Source organism: Mytilus edulis, chromosome 9 (assembly GCF_963676685.1).
Source record: "Mytilus edulis chromosome 9, xbMytEdul2.2, whole genome shotgun sequence".
Taxonomy (NCBI): Eukaryota; Metazoa; Mollusca; class Bivalvia; order Mytilida; family Mytilidae; genus Mytilus; species Mytilus edulis.
In genome coordinates this window covers 37321021-37340445 of record NC_092352.1, presented here as the reverse complement: position 1 = coordinate 37340445, position 19425 = coordinate 37321021, and the positions used below count along the sequence as shown (strand labels likewise).

The 19425-nt window shown below is 31.4% G+C and overlaps 1 protein-coding gene across 1 annotated transcript in view; it reads right to left on the bottom strand.

Moving 5' to 3' along the window:
* LOC139489689 (uncharacterized) overlaps positions 1–8050 on the bottom strand; it is a 195980-nt gene extending 187930 nt beyond the window's left edge. The window contains exons 1-3 of the mRNA XM_071276358.1: positions 7922–8050; positions 3018–3089; positions 577–672 (exon numbers count right to left, since the gene is read on the bottom strand). Of these exons, the coding sequence (XP_071132459.1) occupies positions 577–672; positions 3018–3089; positions 7922–8000 (247 nt within the window). The 5' untranslated portion in view covers positions 8001–8050. The remainder of the gene's footprint in view (positions 1–576; positions 673–3017; positions 3090–7921) is intronic.
* Positions 8051–19425: the final 11375 nt, after the last annotated feature.

The following is a 19425-nucleotide window of genomic DNA, read 5'->3' as shown; positions in this document are numbered from 1 at the left end:
ATTTTACAAAGTTGTTTATTGTGGTAACATATCCTCTTGGATAAAGCTTTTGCTCATTAAATATCAATTACAAGATCTCAAATGAGGCCCATATATTTGAGCATAACTTATAAGTGAAACGGCCATTCTAGGTCAAAAACCAAAATTTTCAACGATTTATCGCATCATAGTGTTGACTTAGTATCCTGCTCTAAAATGTTTCGATTATTTTCGCCTTTTCTTTTTAATTGTTTATAAATTAAACACCTTAACGATTATTGTAACCTAACATACTTATATTACAAGTATAGCTTATTGACTAACACGCCATTATAAAATTATGAAGTATATAACCAGTGTAATGTAGAATATTTCAACACTAATATTTTCATTTCTCTTTGAAGCAAAAGTCACTACATAAAAAAAAGAAATCCGTTTGAAACTCCATTCTGTAATATATTGGCAAATGAATCAGCAAACAAATTTGAAGTTATCTTTTTATTGTATTTTGTTTATTTTTGCATTTAATAATTTTTATATTTCATGGAAATTACCGGATACATGTATAATTATGATATAAGTAAACTAACAACTTACTTTCATATTCACAATATGTTCCTGAATATCTATCCGGACATCTGCACACAGTATTGCAGCATGTTCCACCGTTTTCACACGATCTACCACATCTACCTACTGTGTATTGAAAAAAATTAAATCACAAAAATACTGAACTTAGAGGAAAATCAATTTGGAATGTCGATTATCACATGGAAAAATCAAATAACAAAACACACAAAAACGAATGGACAAGATATGTCATTTTCCTGACTTGGTACAGGCATTTTTAAATGTAGAAAATGGTGGATTAAACCTGGTTCTATAGCGCTAACCCTCTCACTTTAATGACAGTGAAATAAGAAGTTCACAATAAAAAAAATATTATATTACTACTGTATTCTGCAGAAATTGTCCAATCTATATGTATATGCTTGTCTGAAAGATTTATAAATAAACAATCGAACATATACTAAAAAAAATACTAACTTTATAACCGGGCAATGTTTTACTTGTCTGTTCTCATTTGGCGTGCTATTAAAGATATCACTGGGGTTAAGCTGATGACCGTAACTGCATTCACAGTCATCCCAAGATGTCGGATGAAAAATTAGTTCAGTATCTGTATTGTCTGTTAAAGTGTTTCTATATCATCTTCTTTACAAATCATACATTGATACTATGTAAATTTATAAAAGATTCACACGATAATCACTAATTACTACTGTGAAATGTGCATAAAACAGGAATATCGATTTGAAAAAATTGATCAGATGACCATAAATCACAATCGAGATGACCGTAACAGAATCAGCGATTCATAACAAGGGTGGCCGTAACTGGTTTTAAGATGACCGTAATTTGTAAATGATGATCGTAATTTTTAACATCGTGTTGCCATCTTAAGACCTTCGGGTAGCTTCGTGATTCATTCATGTAGACATCGTAATGTCAAAACTGCCCGATGGAAACGATGGAAACACGAATGCAATAGGATGTTCAAAGATGCATTCCCGGTGTCATTGCGATGGTGAGGATTGTGATACGAACTCAATACGAACCCTCAACATCGGAAGCACCTTCGCGAATTTTTTTACATGTTAAAAAATTTAGAACCCTTCCCGAAGTTATCCCCGAAGACTAGAAAAAGTGGCTGATGGTTCTACGATGGTTAACGATGGCACTAAGAATAGCCCGATCTGGATACGATCAGTCCTGATTTTGAAAATTTTCATAATCGTGTTGGCATCGGCGTAAAATTCGGGACAGTGTGACGCGGGCATTATGAAAATTATTCAAAATAATCATCTTTTATTCCCCAAAACAACTAGATAAAGATCGGTTAATTGATTGTAATGATTGCGTGTTTAATGCGTGTAAGGTCCAGTGACAAATGTTTGAAACAAAAACACTTAAAAAGACCTTTATGATATGTAGGAAATTTCTTAACATCAAGTTCTATATATTTAAAGGTGGTACTTTACAAGTTACGGTCATCTTTTTACCAATCACGGTCATCCTTGTTATATGTTACGGTCATCTTGCAAATATTTTGATGATACTTTCCCGTTTAATGCACATTTCTCGGTAGTAATTTGTGATTTCCGTGTGAATCTTTTACAAATATACCTCGTATAAATGTATGCGTACATACAAAATTTAGTCCTGGTATTTATGATGAGTTTATTTGTAAAGCAAATGATATAGAAACACTTTAACAGACATTGCAGAAAAAGACCTATTTTATCAACGGTTATCAGCTTTACCCCAGGGGATATTATAATAATAGAAATACAAATTCTAGTCTTGTGTGTACATGACATTACTATCTGCTCTGTACTAAAGTGGTTTTTGAAGTAATTGTTAAGGATGAGGTGTGGATAAAAACCCTGCAAAGTCTGGTCTGGGTTTTTTGTTCGATGTTTTTTTAATTTAACAATCAGACTAGGTAATACCTATTCAACTGATTTTTATCATTTGTTCTTATATTATGATGTTAAAATACAGGCCTAGATAACAGGAGGGTTGAGCGCTCAAAAAAAACATGTTTCAACCCGACTGCTCTTAATATGCCTGTCTTAAGTCAGATCATGTAGTTCAAGTATTGTCGTTGGTATATATCTATCATATTTGTATTTCGTAAAATGTTTTGTTACAAATCAGGCTGTAGCTTTCTCAATTTTATTGCTTCATTATGTCTCTACAAACAGATTCTGGCCGTCTGAATTCGGTGACAAAGCAGCTTTGCAAACATTCATTATTTTGTACGTTCCCCATAGAAACATCTAGGTTCACCTTTGACTTCAAATATAAAAAAAGGAAGAAAAAGACAAGTATATTGCCGCGAGACAATGATATAGTATTTTTGTATTTATATGTTACAATGAACCTTTTCCATAACGTAAAGCTTAATAAATTATAAATGGAAAGAACATAAGAACAATGAAATTAGTGTTATCAAAGTATATAGTAAATCATACCTGTTTCGACACATATTTTGTCATTTGTACACTCAGGATAAGTTGCACATTTAGAAATATCATCACTGGAATCTACACAAAATATAGTTAATGAGAACATGAATTAGAAAGGAAACAACAAACAATTTCCTTATTCCCATTTAGAACATTTTAAGGTTAGGCTGCGTTTCAGTTGTCCCAATGATCTTTCTGTGGTTTTCATATAAATATGGACTGATTATATTAACCGTTGTCTTGATTATATACTGAGTGCCGATGAAAACGCAACACTTTTGTTTTTCAAAAAAAATCTTTTAATTTTAATTTTATTTATATTAAAACTTTGTATTGTTTGTTTAAAATTAATTTTAAGACAATTGTCAATTTTACGGTTGAGTGATTTTTGAAACAAATGCGAAGTAAGGGTTTTTCTGAACGGACATAAACTCAGTTCACCGCTTTTCAACATAAGTACCATTTTATAGATTTTGTCATATAAAGTTTGGCTTATGTCATGAATTTTCCCGGCCTGTAAAGAAACTGTAATAAATATCTGAGTAAATGCCAGGACTCTCTGTCAAACAGCTACTTGCAGTTTTGGGCATGACCAAATGAAGCCTTTCACAGCATACAATTACGAGAAGACTGAAGTTGTAGCCTCTACATTAACTCAAATCATCCACCAATTCAAATAAAATTGATCATTTAATGATAAGCCACATCCCGGGGAACAAAAAGCAAGAAACGCTCAGCAAGACCGATACATTTTGTCTTTAACGTATCCGATATCGACTCTGATGCCTAACAAAAGGTCATGAGAGTTCAATTGTGTTCACGGTAGAACCTTTGGAGCAATTTCAGGAAAGAACCATTTGCACAAAAATTGATAAAGAGCACCGCAGTCTTTCCGTAGTGATATCTTAACGGCCGTCTGGCGTAAACATTAAAATCGGTGGACAAAAATCATTTATTATGTACCATAAACCATCAGTGGTGGCTATATAGACTGTTGGCACCTGCCTTGGCCAAAAGTCATGCTTTTCGCCAGATTTTTGTCCAAACGAGCACATTTTGCATCAGATTTGACATGGTTTAGACTATGAAAACCACCAACAATATCATAAAGTCAGCTTGGGTTTGCTTTGCGGGACAAGTGGAATAACATTCCTCGGGTTCACATAAAACGTCCGGGATGATTTATTACACGGCGCTGTCGAGAACGCGCTGCACCACGGGGTTGTTAAATTTCTTGTTAGGACAGTGAGTTGATGATTCTACATTGGTTGTTTCATTTACGCCCGAAAGATTACATTAAAACATTTATTTTTGATATCGATCTATTGTTAAAATTGTTAAATTTCAAGAGTAAAAGTTTCATTTTTTTTAAAAACAAGTTTTGCGTTTTCATTGGCACTCAGTGTATATTGAAATAGAAAAATGTGGTATGAGTGCCACTGAAACAACTCTCCATCCAAGTAACAATTAATATAAGTAAACCATTATAGGTCATGGAATTTTTGAGACTCTATGCTCTTCAAATTTGTACTTGTTTTGCTATATAACTATTTCGATATGAGCGTCACTGATGGGTCTGATGTAGACGAAACGCGCGTCTGTCGTATTGAGTTATAATCCTGGTACCTTTTATAACTACTTTAACACGGAGCATTGGCTCTCATCGAACAACAAGCCATAAAAGGCCCCCAAAACAACTAGTCTAAACCCATTCAAACGAGAAAAACAACGGTCTAATCTATATAATACGAGTAACGCGTATATGTATGAACTACATAACAGACGGCAACTACTATACGTCAAATTCCAGGCATAGGACAGGTGCAAACATTTGCAGCGGATGAAACTTTTCAATGGTACCAAACCTTCTCGCTTTTCTGAAACAATAGTATAACATATTGTCCTTCTTGCTTTTTATATCTTAATGTGCGCTAATTGTTTTTTTAATAACCGAATATCACACAGGAAACGTAATATTTACTATACATTTCACAAGACAAGAACAACTTGCATATTTTTTTTTAACTTTGTTCTAAAAATGTAACCGTAGAACGATTTATTAATAACACTAAGCGGCAATATCAAATGTGTATTCTTTTCCTCACTATTTTTTTTAGCCAATGTGATAGTTTTCAGAGTATAATATCATGCTATGTCTTGTTCCAATCACTGTATTGCTAGACATGTATCAGTATTGTAAATCCTTTGACTACGTTTTTTTTACAACTTTCATACTGGTCATTTCGTCTTACAGTTTATGAATGTGTTGATGTCTTACAGTATAGGGAAAACGGTACTATTTATTCTGCCATAGGCGACAATACTAACATTTTCTAAATTTACCAGTTTTTATAATAAAAACCTGGATAAAACAGTTATGTGTGGTGTTAGAACTTTATTACTGTATTCTGAAAATTGCAGCCAAATAGTATCATGATCAATTTCCAACGGAGCTGGTTTATGTTATCCATGCCCACCGTCATTTTGCACCAAATTTATGAAATTTTGGAAGCCTTTTTGAATAATTCTCTAGAAAATATTTCAATAGGTTTTAAAATTTAAATTATAAATTTACACACTGCAGTTATTCATAGATAAATAAAAAAATACTTGGTACCCTTACATCCAATCACAGCGCTCCTAGTTTGACTTCCTTCACCTGTCTTGGGTACACAAAAGGCCAACCTAATGCTGGGAAAATTAAATACTACCGCTTTCCCCGTAAGACGTTACATAGAAATAAATCCGATACGTATCATGCATAACAGCGATGACCAAGATTTTGACGAATCGTAGGAAACGATAGCTGCTGTTTATACACTGTCCATTAAAACATAAATCTAACATAAAAACTTATTCTTATATCAGACACAAATGAGTATATTTTTTAGGAATGTTGATTAAAAATATTGTAAATCTTTCGCACAGTACTATAGATCTAACAAAAAAAAACAAAAAAAAGTTCCATTTGCGATGAAGTCATAAACTAGTCCATTTAAGAAATGACTGTACTATTTTTTTCTGTCTATGAAGAAATAACGTAAAAAAATTGGTGCACACTGAATAACGCGCGTAGCGGGTTATTTAACAGTGTGTACCACAGGTTTTTATGTAATTTCAAAGTTCTTATAGTTTTTTTTCTAAATTCATTTTTAAACCGTAGAAAACCATGAAAAAACGTTGATGATGTCACACCGTCACATGACTTAATTATGTCTATGGGCTGATTACAAAATAACGTCGGCCAATCAGAAGACGTGTTACATCCAAAATTAAATTATTGAATTATAGACTAGTAAAGTTGCAAATGATATCTTTAAATTCATTAGTTAAACCTATAGTTTTATATATTTCAGAAGTTACATTTTAAGGCTCCTATATAACATGTTTTAGAGCCAAAACAAGAGCAAATAGCTCTGGAAAACAATTGGACACTTTTTATTTCATTGATAAACCACCTTTAGAAAAGTTACACCTATAGTTTGTAAATATACACTTGGTATAAGAAAAACTTCATCAAATTTAGGTCCAAGAGCTGACCTGGGGAGACTTCCTCTGGAACGTAATATTAGATTTCAATCTATATTGCATCTTTTTAGATTATATTCTGATGAAATTTATCCTCTCTTCAAAGAATCGGGGTTTTTTTTGTCTCAAAACTTAGACTCGGCAGGTATTTATTCTTGATTATCATATGTAAGGCATATAGTAGAAGAACCTGGTATGAATTTGGAAACTTTGAAAAAATATTCCTCACAAACAATAACTAAAAATATAAGAGACCAAATAAAATTAAAATTGAAGCATTTTTATGAAAAACCAGTAAATGATAAACTATCAGATTTTAAGGATACCAGAAAACTCACTATTTATACGCATGTAAAATAAAATAATACTGAATACAAATATGAAACTTGCTCAAAACATGAATTCAGAAAACTGGTAACAAAACTTAGATTAAGTGATCATAATTTATTAATAGAAAAGGGAAGATACCTTAAAATACCAAGAGAAGTAAGATTATTCAAAAACTGTAAATAATTTGAAGATGAATTCATTGTTTTTATTGTAACAGAAACCATAATAATTGAAAAGTTTATTTTGATTTTTTGATAAATGAGAATATCCACTTTATACATTTAAATGACATATATAAAATAACATATATACTCAACCCAGTTTCATACATTCAGGTAGATAAGCTAGGATCCTTTTTTAAACAGTCTATTGAACTGAAGACAGGGGACTGGTCTTGTTGTATTTTTTATTTTCATTTTGTACTGTTGTGTCACATACTATAAATATGTAGTTTTATGTCAATAAAGATTTGAATTGAATTGAATTGAATTGAATTGATAATCATAGATGTGATGTACGTTTCATCATGATTATTTATAAATAGATAACTCAGTAACGGATCGAAAGACTAAACATTCAGTGTTTTTTTTTTTAATGCGTTTACCAACTATAGACCCGAAATCATAAAACATAAGTGTCTTTTAGAATGAATTAACTGATAAAAATCATTGTTTTGATACATATATGAAAATATGTTAGACTTACATACTGTTAGCGTTTATACATGAATATCGAATTGTTAACTCAACATAGGAAGAAAATGAAATAATTATGCACAGAAAATATGTAAGGAGGTAACACAAGGTTGAATGCTGACAACGTATTATTTCGACAGCGAAATTTGTTGTGATTTTAATTGGACTGGAAGACTCCTCATGGTTTCATGTTTTCAGGCACAAAAGATTTTCAAATCGGAAATTACCGCTATACGGTATTTATTCTAAATTAAATTGTCTGTTCAAAAATTAAGTTAAATCGTCCTTATAATAACTTCCACTAAATAATAAACATATAATAGTTCTTAAGTAAATGTGTCTTTTAAAAGTACTTACCTGTACCTTGTCCGGAGCAATTTTTAGTTTCCCAAATAAACAGGAGAAAACAATTAATTAATATTGTGTATATCTCCATATTAAAGAAAATTTTAAATATGGTCTTATGTACGGAAGTTTAAATAAAAAAAATCAATGAAATAGATCTCTAGAAATGTATTCACAAAAGAAAAAATTTTACCTATTTTTTAGTCACGCTAGACGTATTTCTTTTGAATAAAAGGAAGTCATTTAAAAATTCAAAATGTTTAAGGATGTTAATATACCTTTGATATTTTATAATTTGAAAGAGTATCAGATATAATATATAGTAAACTGATTATATTTAATGACATTTATTTTGTATGTAAAGATGGTACCCAACATCTTCACTAAATTCAACAAAGTATTTACTGTAACCCTTTGACAAAAAAATAAAAATTTCAAAAAATTTGAACCAACCAATTTATCAGAAATAGTAAACTAGTTATATAGCAGTTTTACAAATACTAATTTTGATCATTAAGAAGCCTAATATTCCCCATACAACACACCGTTATTAAAACGTTTAGCTGATTTTACTGAGTTATCTCACTGTAGATTTAGGTACCACCTTAAAGGGAAAACAAATCAGTAAATGAATCGTTTATTAAAAGTAAAATAAAACTCGGGAATTCAAGATCGTCACAAAGAGTGGGAAATAAAACAGGGAAATAAATTATACATGCTAAAAGATTACCTATGTATCACTCTGTAGAGGTATGAGAATAGGATACTCCAGACCACTCTCCGAACACATGAACACATTTCTAACATACGGATATATTGCATTAATATAATAAGGCTGTTATTACTTTGTACTGAAAACAACAACACAATAATGTTAACCGTCAATCGAATTGTCGAATACCTCAAACTGCATACTTTAGATACTAATCAAAACATGTTTTTTCGAAGTATAGTTGTTAACGATATAATTTGAAGTTGTTTGCTTGTTGATATTGCTTCAAAATTTCTGAAAGGTTCCATTTCTGTAAATATAGACAATGCAATTTCCCATAAGAACTCGCCTTACAACAAAAACTATGCCACATTTATTGATATATTGATATTTAAGACAGACAGCTTGATACCATAAACATACTATGTATACACATGACAGATTCTCAGCTAGATTTGCTTTCTGATATAAAAACTAAACTGACGAAAATATGCATTTATTCAAAATCATAAAATGCAAAATTTGACATAAAAGTTCATATTTAATATGAAATAATAATACACAATTAATTCGAAATTATGTCATCTACTATCATATCAATTAAATAAATGACAAAGAATAGCAAAGTTGGGGAGACAAATCTGTCCCATAAAAAAAACGATATACTTCAAAAGATAACATTAAGGGAGGTATGCGGGTAGCAATTTTTAACAAATTGTTTGATAAGAATCACAAGTTGATTCATCAAATGCAGATGATAAAAAGAAGTGATCACAATGCAAGGTCACGTGAACTCGTGCTGACCCGCAAGACCAGTGACCAATAAGAAAGATGAAATTCAATTTTGCATTGGTCATAAGGGAAATTTCTCTGCATGTAAAAACATGTTATTTAAAATCGAACATTTTTTGTTTAATTAAGCAGGGCACTCTGACCCTCTGACCAGACTAGAGACATCATAGATTTACAGTATAAATAGCTCACTCCTTATTGGGTCTCTAAAAACACCGCAAAGGACCTCCTTTGTGCACAAAGGAGCACAAAGGAGCACTAAGGACCCCAAAGAAGTTTGTTAAGAGCACAAAAGACCTGGCATTTTCTTTAAAGCATAAAAAGATTATAAATCCTGAAGAAAAATTTAAAAATAATCATTAATTTCAATCAAAATTGCGATTTTTATAATGTACGATTTGGTGTTGTCACCGGTATCGGTTTGGAACCGACTTTATATCCGGGCTATGTGACAGCTCATGTATGTGAATTTTTAAATAGTTATGATATGATATAACTGATAAAAACCTCAATTCTTTTGTTGTTATATTTTTTTTAAGACAAGAGACTTTACCAAAACTACGAAAATCATATAAGAATACCGATGCTTTGTTGGTTTTTTTTTTCTCAGCTGGTTTCATATTTCATCATCAGTTTTTTTTATGTATGGTAATATATATTGCTATGACTAAAACTTGTCTAAAGGCACAAATAAAACGGTATGACCATTATTCTAAAGGTAGGTAATTAAGTTGGATTTGTTAATTCGTATTTCATGAAATTAATTTCAATACACACTTTTTTTTATAAAATTGTATTCTACACAAAAACAAAGTATGTACCGAAATGTTCTTACTTGGTAAGTCTCAAATTACTTTAAAGAAAACATTTCTAAGCCACAAAGGGAACAGTATGTGATTTATTCTAAAGGTAGGAAATTGGGTGGATTTTTTCAATTCGTATTTTTCCAGAAATTTCAATATACACTCTGTTTTATCAAATTTTATTCTGCGCAAAACAGTAACGGACAGAAAGTCACAGGACAAAAAAACTCAGTTTTGAGGTTAGTTTTCTTTGAACACGAAAAAACTTCTTTTGATTTTTTTTTTTTTTTTTTTATTGAAGTTTTATTTATGAAGCAACTTTGTAATAAAAATTTATTCATTAAATATCAATAATTATTAAATATTTGTTACGAAAAATAAATGTCAACGAGGCTAAAATGGCTTCATTTTGCCAATAAATATATCCTCTGCATGATTAAAAGTTAATACATTTTCATTTATCAAGGTAAATGAGTTCCTAAACTTAAAAATGAATATCTGTTAAAAAATATAAAAATATTTCAAAATATATTTAACAATTCAATGGCGGATCTAGAAATTTTCATAAGTGGGGGCCCACTGACTGCGCTAAGAGATGGTCGGCTCCAGTCACGGTTCAATGATTCCCTATATAAGCAAACAATTTTTCCCCAAAAAGGGGGGGCGCCCGGGCCCCCTGGCCCCCTCTAAATCCGCCACTGCAATTATCAAAAAAATGTTTGTGACTTTTTATCCTATCAATTTTTTAGACTTTCTGTCCGTTTACCTACTCGGACATATACCAAACCTCATCTTGAAACTGTCTTATGAAGGTCTTAGTAAAGAGATCATAAACTTGTCGCAAGTTCTTTAAATTTTCAAATAGATATAAATCTTGACAAACAGTGTTTGCTTTATTTATTTATTTTCGGTTTCATGTTCAGTCTGTATTTATATCATATGTTTGTGTGTTCTCAATATTTGTCAATACATCCGTACCGATTACAGAACACGGTTCGAAAATCTTCAAATTTAATACCAATATAACTCGAGACGTTTTTTTTATTGAAAAAATCAATATTTTTTCGTTGGAAATCACTTTCCCCCATTTCATAAATAATTACAGTTCCTTTGTGCACTTATCAAACTACTTTGTGGTCCTTTGTGCTCGCTAATACTTACATAATTTTCGTAGTTTTGGTAAAGTCTCTTTATTACAAAAAATATATTAAGCGTACTAATTGACGTTTTTATTATTAAAATCAGAGACATATAGTCTCTGTTTATATAATATTATAGGATAACTAGTAAAAAATTTCACATACATGAGCTATCGCATAGCCCGAATATGATGTCGGTTTTAAACCGATACCGATGACAACACCAAATCGTACATTATAAAAATCGCAATTTTTATTGAAATTAATGATTTTTTTTATCATTTTTCTTCAGGAATTATAATAAGTGTATGCTCTACAGGGAATTTCAGGTCCTTTGTGCTTTTGTCAAACTTCTTTGGGGTCCTTAGTGCTCCTTTGTGCACAAAGGAGGTCCTTTGCGGTGTTTTTAGAGACCGCTCCTTATTTAAGTCGAAAAAGTAAATAACCAATTAAAACAGATGTATCTTCTCTGCTGTCTTAAATTATTTTATTAAGCTTAATTTTCAATTGGCAAATAAAATTGGTTTTAAGACAGACAGCTAGATACCATAAACATACTATGTTTACACGTGCCAGATTCTGAGCTAGATTTGCTATATGATATAAACACTAAACTGACGAAAAAAGGTCATGTATTCAAAATCATAAAATGCAAAAAATACATTTTGCCAATAAAATATTTGACATAAAAGTTCATATTATATGAAATAATAATACATAATTAATACGAAATTGCATCAAATAATATCATATCATTTGAATAAATGACTCAGAATAGCAAAGGTGGAGAGACAAATCTGCCACGAATCATCTCTTAGGCTGACATACCGCAGTCCACAATCGCACTACGGTCTGTGAAAAAAATGCAAATTTTGATTATCGTAGGAGATCGCAGTAAGGTCGTATCACGGTCGTGGTGAGGTCTTCATGATCGTGATGAGCATGGCCAATTTTGAACATGTTCAAAACAATCGTAGTGCGGTCGTCGCAAATCCGGTCGTAGTAGACGCGTATTGAGAGCGCAATAAGGTCGTAGTAAGATCGCAAAGGTCGCTGTACCATCGTAGAGGGAGCGTAGCGAAATCGTAATTCTATTCGGAGAGATTGTGCTACGATCTCACAGCGACGTTAAATTACGACCTCACTACGACCATCACGTGCTCACCGCGACCCAACTACGCTTCCACTACGACTATACAACATTAACACCACGCTGTTCAAGACCATAGTACGATTCTAGCACGCACTTGCCGTCTTCTGTATGGGATCATGAACAAATAATTCTCATACTGCACTTGAAAATTTTTAATTGAAATTAAATAAATATCATAGATGAATTCCGTAAGGAAAAAGTTTTATTTAAATGAAATCAGTAAATAAGTATCTAATGTAGATCTTTTTAGCTCTCAGTTATTCCTGTTCTGATCCAAATTGATATATAAAATATTTCTGTATACCACATGATCCAGTAAAAGTTAAGTTTTAGCCATAATTTTTAATATTAAGCCTTTTAGTAATTTAATGACTGGTGAATATCAGAAAACAATATTAATAGAAATAAATGATATCGATAATACTAACCTAAAACTTAAATAAAATAAATTAATTTCTAACTGGCATGCTACAGAACAGTCTGAACAATGTGTAAAGACAGCATTGGCAGGAGGACAGGTAATGAAGATACCAATGGAATGAAATAAAAATCATAAACGTTTTGCAGGCAATACTGACCAAAAACAAGATACGGTTCGAACTATGTGAAATAAAGATAATAAACATTCAGGCAAGCAATGCTGACCAAAAATAAGACAGTTGTAATTAAACGAAATAAAGATCATAAAAGGTTTTGGCCAGCAATGCTGACCCAAAACAAGACAGTTGTAATTTTCTTAACTAAAGAACATAAAACTTTTTGGCAGGCAATGCTGACCCAAAACAAGACAGTTGTAGTTTAAAAATGAAATAAAATTCATAAAATGTTTTGGCAGGCAATGCTGACCCAAAACAAAACAGTTGTGATTATATGAAATAAATCATAAAACAGTTTGGCAGGCACTGTTGACCTGAAACAACTGAAGTATAAAGTTCTGTTACTAATCTAATTGGTTTATGCTGTTAAATTACATAAACGTATTTGACTTTTGTTTAGTTTATTTTCATTCTTCTAAATCTCAGTGTTATGTAACGAGAGTCCAAGACAATTAACAACATAGTCAGCTTTAAAGAGATGGTGCAATAACAGTTGATGCTTTAAGCTTTCGTTGTTACTAGGGTCCAGTTGTGTATCAAAATGCTGATCGAAGTAGTATTTTTTAAATTTGCATTTATAAAACAGTCATATTGGGCTTTGGTTGGTCAATGTTAATACGACTAGCACGTCTGGATCAAAACGCTAATCTTGAAATTAGGCAAGTGTCAATACTGTCAATCAAACAGCAACCTATCAATATTCGTATGATTGTATAATCGGAACTATGGCATACCACTGATAAATGGAAGTATATGTAAGTTGTTATCACGAATTCGCGATTTTCGAAGCGAGAACTTTTTGGAGCAAATTTTAAATTTGATGGATATACTGAATTAAACGGTAAGTTGATAATCTGTACATTGCTTATTGATTCATTCAGCTGACAACGATATTCTCAAATGGTTTAGAATTAAATTCAGCACATTCATTATTCGTATCTTTGCCTTAATCAAGAGATTTCAAAGTGCATCACTAAGGAAAATCAGTCGGTGAACCAAAACACAATCTTTTTACCCTCTTAGTGTTCAAATTAACGTAAAAAACATACTTAATTAACTAAATGAAGTATATTTCAAGTCGTGGTAAAAGTTTTACCCAGATCTTTGTTGCCAGAAATACGAAAATTACACTTGTTTAAATTTCTCACTGTAAGATTAGTCTCGCTTGTATATTTTGAATCTGTATGATCAGTCTTTACTTCATTGTATTCTAGTGGTGATTTCAAAGTTATTAACGAGACATTAAAAGGTGGCATTTTTGTAAATAACACAAATATATTTTAATAAATTCACATCCTGAAAACTTATGAAACATGTTTTAGCTTGATAGGGTGTACTAGACTTACTACAAAAAGTATAAGGATGTTTAAATGTTGCTAAAATATGAGGAAGGTTTGTTGTATATATAAATTTCAGAAATGTTATCCGTTATACTTAAAATTGTACAAACACACATATTTAATTGGTAAATAAAAATTCATGTATTTACACACATTTGAGGCTTTACTGTAGCCTATAATTGATCACAAGTTCCTTCACTTTGTTTTAGATGTAGACCTGTCTCTAGATCTTTGACACTCAATTGTACACCACTTTGTAAAGCGGGGGTTTATAATGATAATGAAGTCCGTCTTTCCGTTCGTCCGTTGGACCGGTACAATAAGCTTCGCCGGTTTTGTAAGCGCATCTCCTCATAAACCACTAAATATACATTGGGAGTTCCTGCCATTTTAAAATGGAGAGGGGGTCCAATCCAGGAGAAAATAGGATTCCAAATACATGTTCCCAACAAACGCATTGATAGTTTAAAAATGTTTCAAACTGCCGGATCCTCCTTATTTTGGATCTTTCACTGATATATCATTAATTCATCTTTCCCTGTTTCCTTTTATATCATAAATGATAATGACTGTATTATACACCGGCTATTTCAGATTTTAGTGAAGATCTTTTATGGGGTTGCTTTCTATAAGATACGGACTTTAAAATTGCATTGTATGGAGACACTCATTAGGTATTTCCAACACCTCCTAAACCAAATATTAAAGTTTTCTGAAATTGCTCCATTTCTAATCAATTAATGCATTATGGACCTTCTATTTCGAATTTTTGATAAAAATATTTTTGATGTTTCTATATCTAATATACAGACTTTGCCATAGCCTTATATTGAGTGTACCTATTTTATATCCACATCTTCCTTCAGACACTTGTCATAACTTAATGAATCTTTTTCCGATTCTTTAATCATTTAATTCAATTGTGCATCTCTTATTTTGATTTATCGAAAATTTACTGTTTTCTCATTCCGTAATAAGGACTTTTCCACTACCCTATTGGGTGGTACCCATTTACTATACGCAACTTTCCTAAACTTACCGTATAATAATAAATCTTTCTCAGATTCTTTATTAAATAATGCCACTGCATGTTGTATTAAGTTGTAAATACTTCGGTTTACATGAATAACCTCAAAAAAAGATGTAATATGATTGCCAAAAATACAACAAATATGATTGCCAATGATACAACTTTCCCTCCACGACCATATGTCGTAAATATAAGCAATTATAGGTCACTGTACGGCCTTCAACGTTGAGTTTTGACTCACACCGCAAAGGTTGCCTCAAATGGTGTCAATAGACTTTAAAAATGTAGTAGCTAAACAGATAACTGCAACGATACACTATTACAAAGTCCAAAAGCGAATCATGTATTGCTTTTTAGGCTTTTTATTTTAAATAAGATTGACGGAACAAAAATACAATTATTTTGCCGTCTACAAAAAACATCAGAAATATATTTGTATAGTCTGATGAACGAAATTACACGTTATAGTTCACTGGACAGTTCATAATATCACATAGACACGTATATACCTTCAAATTGAGGTTGGGTTTTTTTTAAATCACGGCTGGTCATACAGTCAAAAAGTCTGAAATCGCTTCTAGAATACAGTCAGTTCTAAACTGATCGTACAGTAATTTATTTTGGGATCCTAAAAGAAAACATATGTTGTTATGGAAAATACGAACATTCGACTAAAATACGAAAAGAATATTGAAACATTATATATTTAACTGTAAACTGATGCAAATATTTGCAATAAAAGATTATTTGCTTTGTACTACGAGAGCAAAATTGCACATCGATTTCACTTTTTTCTATCAAGTTGGTGTGATGCACATGTATATTTTCTATTCTAATGCATGTTTTTGTTACAGTTACTTATATTTATGATGCTATTCATACCTTGAAGATGTTCAAAACACTTTATGGATTTAGGAGTAAACAAATGATGAGAAAAGTCACTGTAGACAAAACCGTTCTGTTAGCCATTTAGAAATCATCGCTTCAAAAATCGCGACTTCCGGATAGCGTACAGAATAGTATCCACACTGTGAACAATTAAACAGAAAACATTTTTATATATCATGTATTAAATAAAGAGTATGTTCTTTAAAATATCATCAGTATATATATGTGTATTGTCCAATGTTATTTTTAATAATAATTGTAGTTCATAGTTAGGGCAAACGACCTTAATAAGCGTAAATATCGGAATGAAAATCATCAATTACGTTCATCACATCCCAAAGTATATCATGTACATGAATTATACTGTAAACATAATTTAAATGTCTCAAAATACTGGCAATTTTGTATGTAGCAAAATAATTGATTACAAAAATATGTATTCCAAAACAATAACCATGACGAAATAATAGTTAAAAGTAGTTTAGTATGAGTGTAATGACGAAGCATAAAACAGTACAGAGATCATAGACCAAGCTACTAGGACCTCTGCAAAAATATCATGCATTTCGTGACGAAGCATAAAACAAAACCCACTACATACAAAATTTCCAAAAGCAAATACACAGAGGTCATAGACCACTACAACGACCTCTGCAAAAGTAGATTGAATTTCATGACGAAGAATAAAACAATACAGAGATCATAGACCAAGCTACTACGACCTCTGTAAAACCACAGTAGCATGAGTTTCATGACGTAGCATAAAACAATACCCACTACATACTATCATATTTGTAAAAGTAAATACACAGAGGTCATAGACCAAGCTAACATGACCTCTGAAAAAAACAGCACACAGAGGACACAAGTACAAGCAACCACGCCCTCTGCAAAAATTAAAATATCGTCCACATAACCCAAACAGGCAAAGACAGATGCATTGCTTCGTAATAAATAAGCATTGGGTGCGATATAGATAAGAGACATATCCTTTTTATTCCGTTGACAAAAGGCAAAAAGGTACACTTGCATAAATTAAAATAATAACAATTATAGCGATAATGCTAACTTGCATGATTATAAGCTATAAGAGTATTTAAATTTATGGAATCGTTAATAACATCGTTTATAAGTGTGTAACTTTGCATTCTACATGTATCATGTATAGTACTATTACCTTTATGCATCAATGTAATTTTGTATTTGTAGTTAGGTTGGAACGAACAATGCCTCCTACAAATACAGAAAGCGGGTAAACGTTCGGCAAACATTATGATGCTATAAAAAAAAAATCAGTAATTTGTAAAATTACAACATCGTTTTAACATCATATAAATGATAAGTAATTTCATTTTGATCGCAAGCGCACAGTGTCAGCTCTAACATCAAATTTAATTTGAGCCAATCTATCCAAATGGAAGAATGTAAAAAGAATAATTGTACGTTTTTTCAAAGTGGTAGCTTAACATAGCTTAAAAAAATAAAAGTATATTTCGATTTTACCTCATACTGCTAAGATGAAATCACTCCAGTTCAAAAACTATCCATAACATGAAAGAAAAAAATCACATATTATTTTTTAACAAATTGTTTGATAAGAATCACAAGTTAACACATCAAATAATGATGATAAAGAGAAGTGATCACAATGCACTGACTCGTGAACTCGTGCTGACCCGCAAGACCAATAACCAATAAGAAAGATGAAATTCAATCTTGCATTGGTCATACGGGAAATTTCTCTGCACGTGAAAACATGTTATCTAATTTCAAACAATTGTTGTTTAATTAAGTAGGACAGTTTGACACTCTGACCAGACTAGAGACATCATAGATTTACAGTATAAATAGCTCACTCCTTATTTAAGTCTAAAAAGTAAATAACCAATTAAAACAGAAGTATCTTCTCTGCTGTCTTAAATTATTTTATTCAGCTTAATTTTCAATTAGCAAATAAAATTGGTTATTGATAATGTTTCTGTTGTGTCGTTGTTCTCCTCTTATAATTGAATGCGTTTCCCTCAGCTTAAGTCTGTAACCCTGATTTGTTTTTTCTCAATCGATTTAAGAGTTTCGAACAGCGGTATACTACTGTTGCTTTTATTTACTATGAAGTTTTGTAAAAATTATTTACTAAAATGAAAAACACGTCTCTGTATAAAACTTTATTTTTTATTCAAAGGTCAAATCATAGCGCTGTACAACATATTTTCATCAAAAGAGGCGTGGTTTATGAAACAGCTGTATTTACAAGATGCAACCTATACTAACATTTACTCAAATTAAAAACACCTGGAAAACACTTTTTCTCCAAACTATATTTATTGATAAGAATCAAAGCCCTAATGAAATCACTGTATCTACCCTTACAGTACATTTTATACCCCTACTCCTGTTTCCTTTTTAAGGAATTTGAAAAAACAAGACTTTAATTATTGTCAGCTTACCCCATGTGCATGTTTTCTGACATGAAATGTATGGAACCTGTTTGCCATGGAAAATATAGAACCTGCTTGAAACTATTCTCAGACTGATAACAAATTGAGAGCATTTCATAATACTATAAAAGTTTAGTAGTTAATCATTTCTAACATTCAAGATTACTTGAAATATCCAATCATGTCTCTGTCTCCAGTCCACATCTTACAATATGTCTATTTATCAATACAGGTTCAATTTTTGCATCAAATGGTCAGTTTAGAAAAATGTTCACAACAATATCATCTCTAACCATATATCTAGAGTGATTTAGTAAACGTATGAACTAGAAGAGTTTAAATAAAGCCATATTTGCAAAAGTTATAGTATGAAGTAACCATTCTAATGTATGCATTCCCTGAAAGTTTTATAAAATGACTGCTTACATCTGTTGGTTTGTTTTTTGGCAGATTTTAAGCACGGTTTCTTTTTTTTTACAAAGACCTTTATAATAATGAAAACATAGAATTTACAAGTTAAGTTATCTGTAATATGACAAGCAAGGGGGGACATGTGTCCCTATTGTTTGCCCTGGGGCTCAAATTGGCTAAATAATTTCGTGTTGAAGGTTTTGTAGGTTTTTCA